Source organism: Drosophila subpulchrella, chromosome 2L, assembly GCF_014743375.2.
Source record: "Drosophila subpulchrella strain 33 F10 #4 breed RU33 chromosome 2L, RU_Dsub_v1.1 Primary Assembly, whole genome shotgun sequence".
Classification (NCBI taxonomy): Eukaryota; Metazoa; Arthropoda; class Insecta; order Diptera; family Drosophilidae; genus Drosophila; species Drosophila subpulchrella.
Window position 1 is genome coordinate 8,803,558 of NC_050610.1, and position 12,168 is coordinate 8,815,725.

A 12,168-nucleotide genomic window follows, 5' to 3' on the forward strand; every position below is an offset into this window, starting at 1 on the left:
CGGTTTTAGGTAGCATTTCTGCGGCGAAATCGCAGTGCAGGCTAAGATTACCGAGCCGTCTTTTGGGTCGAATTCAACGGCGGCGAATAACGATCGGTATGCCGGTTCGCTACCGACCGATAAACTCAATTAGAGACCCAAGAAATCGGAAGCTTTGGGGGCTTCAGTATGCCTTTGACGGGCAGATCTCTCCGGAGAGCCGAGAGCAGATCTTTCTCCCTTTTTTTACTGACACTTACGGTGGCTTACGTTTTGCTGACACTACGTCTTACGTCGTTTTGTGTGGCGCTTCGACACATTTGCTCGCGGCATTTCGATTCGTTCGGTTCAAGAGGCTGCGGCGAACCCGATCTCTAGACAAGTGTATGTATCGAATCCACTGTTTCAGTTTCAGTGAGTTTGTGAGTGAGAAAGCCGTTAAGAAGTCTGCGAAGAGAAGAGAAGGCCAGAGACTCGCATAAGCCATAGGAAAATCTGTAAAACGGGCACGTTGAGCTGTTTTATTTCCCTCGCCAGTCTTACGTTTCTACCTATTGCCGATCGGCTATATCTCTCTACTTACCTCTACCTTCTTTTCGGTCTTCTGTTTTTCTGGCCCGCTCTTCGCCTTTTTCTTACCTTTTTTGCTGTCGTGTCTTGTGGTCTTTCGTGCCTGAGTGTGTGTGCGTGGACTGGGACTTCAGGTGCAGTAAGCCGCGTTGATTTTGCTGAACAAGTTTCAGTCTGAGTTTGGCCTTCGTGTGGTAAAGTACATGGTACAGTAAACGCTCCCCGGATCTTCAGATCGCATTCAGATCTCTTTGTGTCCTATAACAATAAGTGCTGTGAATGTATTTGCCTCGAAACTGGATTTTATTCGATTGTTTTGTGTTTGATATGGTGCCTATGTGTTCGTTTGTTGGCTAGCGAAAAAAGGATTGCTGTGCATTTTAATGGAGGCGCGTGCTTGGATCGTGTGTGCCTCATGAGGAAACTGACCATTAAATAAAAGGAATTTTAAATTACAAAAAAAAAGTGGAATGGATTAACAGCAACATTGGGGACTAAACTACAAAACATGTGAATAAATAAATAACAATGAATGCAGGAGTGGGTGAAACATCACCATTTAATTCGAGAATTTCTCAAGCAGTTTTATAAAATCAAAAGAAATATATATTTAAAAAAAGAAAGTCTCTAATGCTTTTATGTTGTTTTTAACCAACAAAGTTAGTTGAACTTCTGGTATAATTTGTTCTTCGCATTTTCTTTGCTTCTTTTTATTGTGAGCCGTTCGGTTTATACCAGTCCATTAACTTGTCTGTGCCTTTTGCACTTTACTTGGTTAGCTGACATTAGACTGCCTGTGTGAGTAAGTAGTCCATCTATAGGGAGTAATATACTCGGGTACTCACTTCACATGCCAGCTGCGCATTTACGCTCCCATTAACCGGGTAGAAATAACAAACATACGGGAAAAAGTAGCAACAAGTGGTGGCAGAAACTGGCCAACAAGTGTTTTGCGCAATGGCCAAAAGAAATTACCAAAAAAAAAATGAAAATAGTTCGGGCTAAGGGTTAAAATTGGACCAGAACTTCTTGCCAGCTGGAGTTCGGTAACTTACAAAAAGTTTGTTTCCTAAGTCATTTGTTTGCTTTTTCAATCTCAGAACAAAAACTCTTTTAGGCCTATCCTCACCCGGTTTTCACCTAATTATCATAAATATTTCTTCGAACTTTTTGGTGAGCTCAAAACCAAAATGTTCCCAACGCATTTCGAAGACGTGATTCGACTTGTGACGAGAATTCTTGGGTTAACTTGTTTCGAATCTCTTTCACGGCATGCATAATTAAGCAGACCCAACCCCATTAGACAAACTATAGATAGTCAGGCTAGCCGAACCGAACATAAATTACGTTTATGTGACGCGTTTTCATTTTTCTTAGCTTTTATTTTTAAACTTTTATCCAACTTGAATATCTCCCTGCAGTGCAACACTGGCCTTGTGCATTAAAAAGTATAAATAAATATAAAGAAAATAAGAGCACTAAAGAGTTGCCATAAAAAATCCGACGCCACCGTTGTCGGGAAAGGGAAAAAACCGTCGTTGTTGTCGCTTTTGTTGACCTCAAGGATAACCAGCTGACATGCCACATAAATTGGAATACTAAACATTCGCGAACGATAAATATCGAACCCATATAGTGGTTATATACACGACAACAGCTGCATTTATAAGAGGTGAGTTGCATATTGAAATGGCTGCGAATAAGCCGGAAAAGAGGGGAAAAGTAAAAAAGTAGTCATCGGTTGATTAGAGATTATACAAAGTCTATGAGAGAATATACAGATGACGTTATATTCTTCTGCTTTTAAGCTGACATCATATCATTTCTTCACAAAAAAATACCTTCCAACTATCAATCAATGCGCAATAATGAAGTAAAAATCAATTTCCAGACACGCCTCATTTTGACATCAGTCATTGCGCAAATATTCGATTATATATTTTGTATATCCACATATATTGCCATAAACAATGCCATGCTTTCGTTTTATCCAACGATTTACAATTAAACTTCGCTTTAATTGTGTTTAAATAATTGATTGACTCCACTGATTGAGCAAGCAATTGCTGTATCGATTGTGGTTGTGGTACAGGCCATATAAAGACTTCGATATAGATTCCCACTTAGCCATAAAAAGTAGCACACACCAACAATAAGAACAATTTCTTTTACTTTCTATTAAACAAAACCCTAAAAAGCTTCGATTGTCTGTCGGCCGTGTCTGACTCGCCTTTGTTGTCATTCAATAAAGGCCAAGTCGAGTTCCCCCATACCCGTAACCCCCAATAACTCCATCGAAAAGACGAAAAGCGAGAGCTACCCAAACAGTTAACCTCAATTTCAAGACGCACTCGGCGCGCTGTTGTTGTTGCTTAATAACAGAAACCGAAACAAACCATAGAAGTAGTAAAGAAATTTCACTAAACTCAAAGTGAAAAGCAGAACAAATGACGTACAACACTAGGGCCGCAAAAAACCCTCTCATCACATCTGTAAACAACCCACAAAAATGCCGTGTTTGCTCTTTATTTCGTGGCTTATTTTTTGCCAAAAAAAAGCTATTTGCCAAATATAAATAAACTCGTTTCTTTATGGAAATTTGTGCCATGATTAAGGAATCTCTTCAGAGATGAGTTCTACTTAAGTCATTTCCATAACTTGGCAAAAAGATACAAAACGGGTAAAACTTGTTTTAGCGCGTGCTTTATGGCTTAAGTCTCTATGGCTTAGTCATAATTGGTATATTGGTATTTTGTTCAGGGCATCTAAACGGAAGTTGTGGCTAAAAATGTTTGTTAACAGTTAAATAGTGATTGCGAACTGCAGAAGTGAATGCAAGTTTGTTGCCTAAGTCTTTTGATTTGTCGTGGTTTCTATAGAGAAAAATAATTTGAACATTTCAAAAGAAAATTAAGATTAGGTAAAACCTCAGTATTTAAATTTTTAACGCATAGTTCAAAGTCTACGGCTTAGATGATCTAATCCCCCATTTCGCAGGAATTAACCCCTGAGAGAAACCTCGAAAAGTCATCTATTATTTGGGCTATGACGAGCATAGGATAAAATTCTTCGATCTTTTTCGAAGGTTGATAATTGACAGGTGATGCCAAAGTATCTGCAGGTAGAAACAGACCCTAAAAAACACAATAACAATAAGTATGTTCACAATTAATTCACAGCAATCACAGGTAAAGAACCTTTTTACAATACTTTACCGAAGGTGCAAGAAGTCAGACGAAATTAGTGGAGGAGAATGCATTATGGGTCTAGTTTATGGTTGATGGATCCTTGGCATGGTTCACATGAATGACAAATCTCCTGCCACATCTCAAGTGTCAGTTGGCCATTAAAGAAAAAAGGAGTTTCAGGGCGTAGTCTGCGTAAATCTCAAGAGAGATCCATTAGTAAGCTGATCCCTGGTTGGGTTTAAGATCTCTTCCGACATGCGAGTAACTTATTATAGAGAGAGATGGATATTCACTGCATGTCTGGCCACCATCAAATCATTAAATAATTATAACAATTTGATTTGGTCCATAATTTTCTAATCATCAACTCTTTCCCGGTAACGAAAGTTTTCGTTTTTGTGGATCTTGATTTTCAATTTTGTTTTTATTTTTTTTTAAATTCTCAACTTCCGTCTCAGTGGCAGTGAAAGTGCCCACGAATACCAAACTCATTCTAAAAGCGAATTAATGGTCATCTTGGAGCTCTCTATTTCTCTGCGGCAAAAAGCAGCTTAATCATGTTGAAAAGCAGTTGACAATTTCATAAGTTTTCCAAGGTGGGCGCTTTCACGGCGCCATCTGCCATTGCTCGTCGATTAGTTACAATTTCCACAAATTTTCTTTATTTCTCCATCTCCAACTCCGTGTTTGTGTGCGTTTTCTGTTTTCTTCTCTTATCTTTTTAATTGTGAGAATTGTGTGGAAAAGTGGAGCTCACTGGCCGGGAAAAAGCGAAGCAAAACAAAAAACATTTGACGCTGTCATTGTCGACAATTGTTAAAAATAGAAAAAAAAAGTGATCAAGCTTAGTCAGTTGAGCCGAACAGTGAAAATGCCCAGCAGAGCTCCGCATTTATAATCGAGCCAACTTATCAAGTTTCATCTTCTAGCTTGCAATTCTCCCAGGCGTCCTCCTCCACTCACTTTCGGACTATCTGGGCCTTTAAGCTGCCGAATCTTCAAAATATAATTCACATGACTGCCGCTCATCGCATACATACCCACAACACAATGATCCCCCAGACGGTCTGACTTTTGACTTTGGTGTGCATACTGCTCTTAACCTGTTTTTTGGCTCGGTTGCTCTTGCCTTTTTGGCTGCATTCTTGACGGCTGCTTTTCTTTGAGCCACGCAGCTTGGGTCTTCGGTTTCAAAAAGTCGCTAACCAAAACTGAAAATTAAGAAACTGATACTCGAGAACCGAGGGTTTTTGTGTACGATAGTGATACTCTTGGCAAGGTATCTTTGAGATTCATTTATCATAGCTTATTATGATAATATATTTTTAGAGTAGATGAATTTACAGATTTAGCATTTGTATTTTTTTTAACGTAGAGAGAGACCATTTTTCTTTTGTACCTAGCCTCTGTAAATGTGTATCATATTAAAATTGTATCATTAAAACAAAGAAGTCAAAAGAATTTTCTGAATAAACACCTTTAAATTTTGATTTATTACCAGTTCATTAAATTTTTTACACTGAGAGAGTATGGGTTCCAAATAAAACATATAAGTTGAATTCATGAAAAGAGGTTTAGATCTTAAATGTTATATGAAAACTATTAACTGTTGGTACCAATAAAAAATGTAAGATAATATAATAAAAAAATTTAAAAAATAAAAAAAATATCATGAAAATATCGTGTTTTATTTGAAAGTCAAGAAAATATCAAGCTGTTGTCAGAGAAATCCGTGGTCGTTGTTTTGGATGATTCAATTTCCTCCTCGCTGTTTTGATAGCACTTCAAGATATCACGGGCGTGCCATCATTCCCCAGGTTGTTATTTTTGATGTTGAGTTCATTTTGGCATTTCGGTGGGTGTATTTGTGTTTCTGGCGAGGTGCGGCCCAGTGCACATTTCAGCATTTGGACTTCTTCGCTCGAGCAAGTCATTCGGTTTCAGTTACAAAACCAGCAGCTTAAGCCATTGGAAAAACAAAACTTTTCCTTGTCTATTTACGAATTAAATATTAATTGCACTCATCACCCACTTCGGACCCCCGCAGCGCTTCTTGGCTACTTTTTCTTGTTTTTAGCTCGTGAAAGTGTTGGCCAGTGGAAATCACTTGACCATTTTGTGCCCAGCTTTCGACGGCTCTTTGGCTGTACATGAAAACAAATGAATGTTTTTGCTGCTTTGGCGGTAGCAAGTTACCCGAAAAAGATAAATACAAATATGAGTGTAGTGAAAAGTTTCAGTTGCCTGGCTTTGGTCGAGGAAAAGAGTATCGATGGGAAAATGAAACAAGTTAATTCACTTTTTAACCAGGCAATTGGCTTGGCCATAAGATTAGGTTACCAATAGATTGACCACAAGCAGCCCTTCATAGCTCATTAAACGACTCTATTTTCCTAAAGTCCCATTGGTTTGGCCACAAATATTTCGTGTAACCCAAATACCAAAGCATTCAAAACAACAAAATACAAAACCGCTTACATGCCACAAAATCCGAAACTAGTTCATTGGGTCCCGCCACCGATCGGCCAGCTGCCCAGCTGGTTTTTCTCCACGAGCTCTGGCTACCTGACCATCGAAATTAAACACAAATTTTTATGTTGAGCCAAAAGATCAATAGCTGCAAGAGGAAAAAGAAATCACGAAGTCCGAAAGAACAGAAATTAACATAAAAATCTGGTTTTATCAGAAGGTCTCTTTTTTCCCCATGATGTTTTTGAAGTTCCAAAACGGTTGGCTGGAGTGAGAGTGAGTCTGATTGGAGAACAAAAAAAAATGCCGCATGTTTATATCTGATTCCAAAATTATAGTACATACTATAATTTTCCTACATTTAAATAATAGAAATATCCTGATACTTATACTAAATAATACAAATAAAATTAATTTAATCTCTATTATATTGATCCTTATTGATAATATACCCCTATATAAATTTTAAGAACCATTTGCTTAAATTATTCCAATCATCAATTGTTTTTAGTTTATTAAATGAGTTCCTGTCAAAGTCAATTGATCTGGAGAATAAAATTGCACAAATTACCTTAGTTTCTCAAGAAAAAAGTATCAATCAAGTTAAAAGAAACCAATGCTGTATTTATTATACATTAAACTGTCTAGTCCAGATTGATCTAATCGGCTTGATTGCTGTCCGCATGATTAATGTTTCTCTAACTGATCTCAATTGATGCTCGAACACCCATCGATTTACAGCCTCTGAGGATCTCCATTTCATTTAACGACTTCACTTAAGAGCTTAGACTCTCTCTATAGGCATTTGATCCTCGTTTTCTGTCCCAGTTTCTCTTTCTCTTCCCAATAGCTTCCTCTTCACTCCCAGCCGACTGACACCGAAAACCCAACTCAATTTATAAGAAATGGTAAAAACCAATTGACCTTCAGGCCAAAAGAAATCAAAGTAAAATAATATTTGGTCATTAGTTTGGAAGGCGGCACAAAAACTGGAAACGTGTTTTTCTCCAACATCGATTTGTGAGGCCAATATTGGCATAAGCGAGGAAAACAAAAGGAAAACCAGCAACGAAAAACACTGAAAAACTACTCCCCAGACAAGTGTGCAAGTGAAAGTCCCCAACTTGGTTGCTTTGGTGGAAAACAGTGGGCTCGTGTGAAGAAGATGGTGGCCAATGCGAAATGGCAATGGAAAACTTAAACGCTATTTCTCTAAAAAGGCAAACAAACCGGCAGCAGCAGCTGCATTTCCAATCGCCAAAATCGAAAATCAAAAACCAAAACCAGCGGCACAAAAAGTTCACCAGAAATTATGTGTACCCCGTTTGACTTTTACCATTTGCTCAACTTAGTCATCATTTTAAGGTTTTCGTTTTGATTTAGCTTGTGTGTTTGTTTTTTCGCTGGCTGGCTAAATGTCGAAGGTGTCATCAATAATGGCTGAATGCTGAGCCATCGGCAACCGGTTTGGTTACAGATCGTTCAGTTTTCTTGTTGATATTCGCTTTGCATACATGTGTGTGCCCAGAAGATATTTGAATTTTGATTGCGACTGACGCGCAGCCATGAGTCTTTTCCACACTTCTGGCTATAGAGTTTTCCCCCTCCCTATCCGTTCAATGGCTCTTCGATTGCGAAACTTACAGCTTCGATGCGGATGGAAAAGGTTTTTCATGTTTGGGGTTGCCCAAGTCTTTTGTTCTCTCCATGCGGGCGATGATGAGTGGTTCTTTTGTCCGGAGGCTGTCAAGTTCGTTGCCTAAGTCTTTCGTTTTGAAGCAGGTTGTTGCACTGCCATACCTTGCTCCCCCAAAAGTCTATTGGTATTCATGCTGAGACCAATCAGCTTATCGAATAAATTTCAATTTGCCATCTCCAACTAAATCAACTTTTAAACGGTGTCAGTCATGGGAGTTACGAAAAATCCATACTAAACGACTTCCCATGCCACCCATTTTAATGCAAATTTTTTGGTGAATCTTTCGAAATGATTGTTAAACCATAGGATGAGCTTAAGAGAGACACACTGATATCAAAGCCAAATCAATGGGCAATACAACACAGACACTAAATCAAATATACCTTTCACTCTCATGGGTCTTTTTGCTTATTTACAAGTTAAATGGATAGTAATTTTACTTTTTTATTACCTATTAGCCAAGCCAACATTTGCATATGTGGAATGTAATCGGTTGCAGTTTGCAGTTTGCAGTTTAAGCGAAGAATGCGAAATATGGTTTGCTAACGCTTCGTAAGCCTCTGGAATTCATTCGTCTTGCCATCATTAGCTGAGATTATATAAGCTTCTGGCCAAATATTTTCCAGGGTGTTGACTTCTGACGGTTTTTGGTTGCTTTTTGCTTTCCTGCTGGCTATCAATTAACAAATAAGTTCCGTTGGTGAATATAATTTATTACAGTTATATTCCCTTTGGACTGTTGAAGATAGCTTTTTTTAAAACTTAAACTATATAATTATAGAAGCTATTCAAGATTAAAAAAATATATAAATTGGAATAGAACAAATTCTAATAAATTTAAAGAGTACATAGCGAAATATAATAAAAGTTGTAAGTTCAAGAAACAACATATTAAAGGTAAACGCAACCAATTTATTTTATTTTAAAAATGTTTTAACCCTTTTTAAATTCATCAAAATATAGTGTTTAAAAAATGATTTTAATTGTAATTTATAAAACAAAGTTTTAATTTGAAATAAAAAATTGTAAATAATTACCTTTAACTGCTATTTTTTGTGAATTAAATATGTTCCCACTGTTATTATTATTATCTCAACTGTACATTTAGATATTAAATTTTAATGAATCTTTGCCAAACACCTGATGTTAATAGTGATGATGTTTAGCCTTCAATGGACTCACCGATTTCACAGTCAGCTAATGACAATGCTGTCTTTGGTTGGGTCAAAGCCTCCCGCCCACGCCCACGTCCCCGCCCCCTTTCCTGCTGTGTGTGTGTATGTGAATGTGTGTGCGCTTCATTAAGCAGCAAAGTAAATAAATGTTGGGTAAAACTCTATAATTTTTGGCGCCTTTCCGTTGAATGCTACTGCTACCACAGCCTAGACCCGAGTTGACTTCAGTTTAAGTTGGCTTTATGCGACTTGGCTCACACCCACACACAAAATGTTTTTCGTGTTGGCCAAGTGGATAGAGAGTAACAACAACAATGGGCACAAATACAGTTAGCCATCGAACAAGTTAGCTGTTTGACGGCTGCAAGTTGCTTTCTGGGCCAAACCGCATAGCCAACTAATTGCACAAAAAATGCGGCATGCGGCTTGCTGCTTGCGGCTTTTCAGGCAGCAGCTGCAGTTGAAGTTTCAACTTTAAACTAAGAAAACCCCAGACTCCAGACTTAATGGCAAAGGAAAACAACGCATTGCATAATTCATTGCCCTTTTGCTTATATTAGTATTATAATTATTTTGATTTGTGAGCGCCAAGAGAAATAAACATAAACAAGAGTTGCCATCGCTATTTTTCTTAATTAGCGCTGAGAGGTGCGTGCAGTCTTAGCTTACTTGCAAATTATTTTTTTCTGTACTTTTTTTTCTTCAATAAAACCCGCCAAGACCTGTCTGGGGGCTTAAGCCACTTTTCAATGGCTTTTTATTCATCACTCTTTTTTTTCTTGATTTTTTTTTGTTTTTTGGGCCTTAAGCCTTTCATTCGCATGCAACAAAGTTATCTAATGTTTTGGCGTTGTGTTGATGTTGGTGTATCTCATTGCAAATGAAACATGTGGCAGGGCGTTTGCCTTCGCGTTTGACTAAATTTTAAGCCGAGATTGAGATTTCCCTCAGAGACAATTTACGGAAGTTGTTAATGGACTTGGTCTGCGACTGGTCTGAGTCCAGCGACTGCGGTTTCGTATTTCAAATGCAGTTTCTACACACTTTGTCAATCAGCATTACAGATATGTGTCTCTAGACTAAAGCAAACAAAAGACTTGGGCAACAAACATGAAAGTTATGTTATGAAATATGAAAAATGCACAGCCTATAAAAGATAGGAGACCTAATTCGCAGGTGTATACATTAAATGGTTAACTCAAAGTTAGTAAAGCTTAAACTTTTCCAGGTCACAGACTTCACCCCCAAATTAAATGGCCTTAATCCATCAAGTTCAGTTAGCAAGCAAATACAAATAAAAACTGTATCAACATGCAACTGTACATCTTGGCGTTAGCTAGTCTATAATTACTTGACAATAACGGCAACCTTGCGCCTCGATCTCCGTTTACAAAGCCCCACCACACCCCAGAAACCCCAGACACCTCAAACACCCCAGAGATACTTTACTTAGCTTTGGATATGAATGAAAAGTCACACACACAGATCACACGACTGCAAACAAGTTCAGACGCAATCGTGATAAATGGCAGTCAAATCGGAATAACCTTAAACTTTGAATTGCTCTCTATATAATCATATCTAACCCAAATTTTGACTCTGGTTTACAAATATTTTTGAGTACACCAAAGGTGTGATAGAGATGAATTTATTATGAGGTTAAAAGTTAATTTTAAGTATATGACTAGGTATTGTATTATATTTTTATGAGGAGTAATAAAAAATGTAAAATACACAAATCCCCAAGCATTTATACAGCTTTCAACATTCAATCTCTTAGTCAACATTAGGAATTCCCCCCTTTCAATGATTATAATTAATTTTCGTCTTCGTGAAAGTCATCTTCCAAAAATTTCGTTCTCGAGTAGAAGAAGCAACGCACTAAAACGAACATTAGCTTTATTTATGGCTCAGCAAAACGACCTCGAGAGGAAAAAAGTGTTCGATAAGTAAGAATATGCAAATTCTTTTGCAAGCTGCGGTCTGCGGACTTCTCGAGAAACTTTCTAAAACCGCATTCACTAAACGCGTTCCGCCGCAGAAACACGTGCTCAGATCGCAGTGTAGTCAAAGTTTCGGCCGGAGATTGAGTCAGCGTGGCATAAATTTGCTAATGATTACCTTTTATCGAAACCGAATCGAATATCGAGTATATGTGTGAGTTAGGTGTGAATGAGGCAACCAGTTTTTTTATGATTATTTTACTTTTCGGTGGCCAGGGCGAGGCCGTAAACTAATTTACTCCGGACTATAGGATTCGAATCGAAACTGATATTTATTTTCACTTTTTCTGATTGCAGATTGGTAACAACAGACTGCGCTTAACTGGGCATTAAATCGGGCCAAAATGAAACAATCGACGGCAGCCAATTCACATTGGCTGGCCGCTTTGCTGTCGTCGTTGCTGCTTTTCAATTTGCTACACCAAATCGGAGCCGACGAGGCGTTTTCGTGTCCAAATGGTAAGTCAGCCCGTATATTCCTTCACCTCGAACAACCCGAAATTAAGTACAGATTTCGGAAATTGCATTTCAAACACGTGCGTTTTTCGTAGCGGACGCAGGTGTGGCCCAAAAACCAAAGCAAGACTTTTCGCATAAATCAAAAGCGAATATAATTGTGGCCAAGGCAGTTGGAAACCGATTTGTTTGGGTGTCTCTTTATTGGGTGTGCTTCTAGCTGGCAATTATGTCTTTAAGAATGTTTTTGTCTTGACTGTTCTAAGCGTTGTTAATGGCGTAATTGATTGTCTTTGATCGAAGCGTGGTATGATGAACCATTTCCGGTTGTTAACTTGTCTGAAGACATTTTCCTTTACATACAAGACATTTCCAGCTGACCCAAATTATCAAATCATTATTAGGAGTCTTTAATCTCCCATCAAATTACTATTCATTTCACGCTGCTTTTGGTGTTTTAAATAATAATAATTAACCATGACTGGTATATATCTAATGATTTCCATGAAAATAAAGCACAGGAGCCACAATTTGCTCGATGATACGCAGATAAAAGACTAATAACTAATCAATATGAAACTACTTTATCATACCTCAAAAAATATAAAATTGCCTTTTCTTGTTCATTC

General features: G+C 37.9%; 1 protein-coding gene across 3 annotated transcripts in view; it reads left to right on the plus strand.

The window, feature by feature from the left end:
* The first annotated feature begins 280 nt into the window (after positions 1–280).
* The window catches only part of LOC119548655, a 34,421-nt gene continuing 22,533 nt past the window's right edge, over positions 281–12,168 (plus strand). Inside the window, exons 1-3 of one of the 3 annotated variants that reach the window (XM_037856067.1) lie at positions 348–363; positions 1,971–2,221; positions 11,381–11,542. In XM_037856067.1, coding sequence (XP_037711995.1) covers positions 11,428–11,542 — 115 coding nt within the window. In that variant the 5' untranslated portion in view covers positions 348–363; positions 1,971–2,221; positions 11,381–11,427. Of the gene's footprint in view, positions 364–1,970; positions 2,222–11,380; positions 11,543–12,168 lie in introns of those variants that run through there. The other 2 variants (XM_037856068.1, XM_037856069.1) reach the window with 2 other exon arrangements.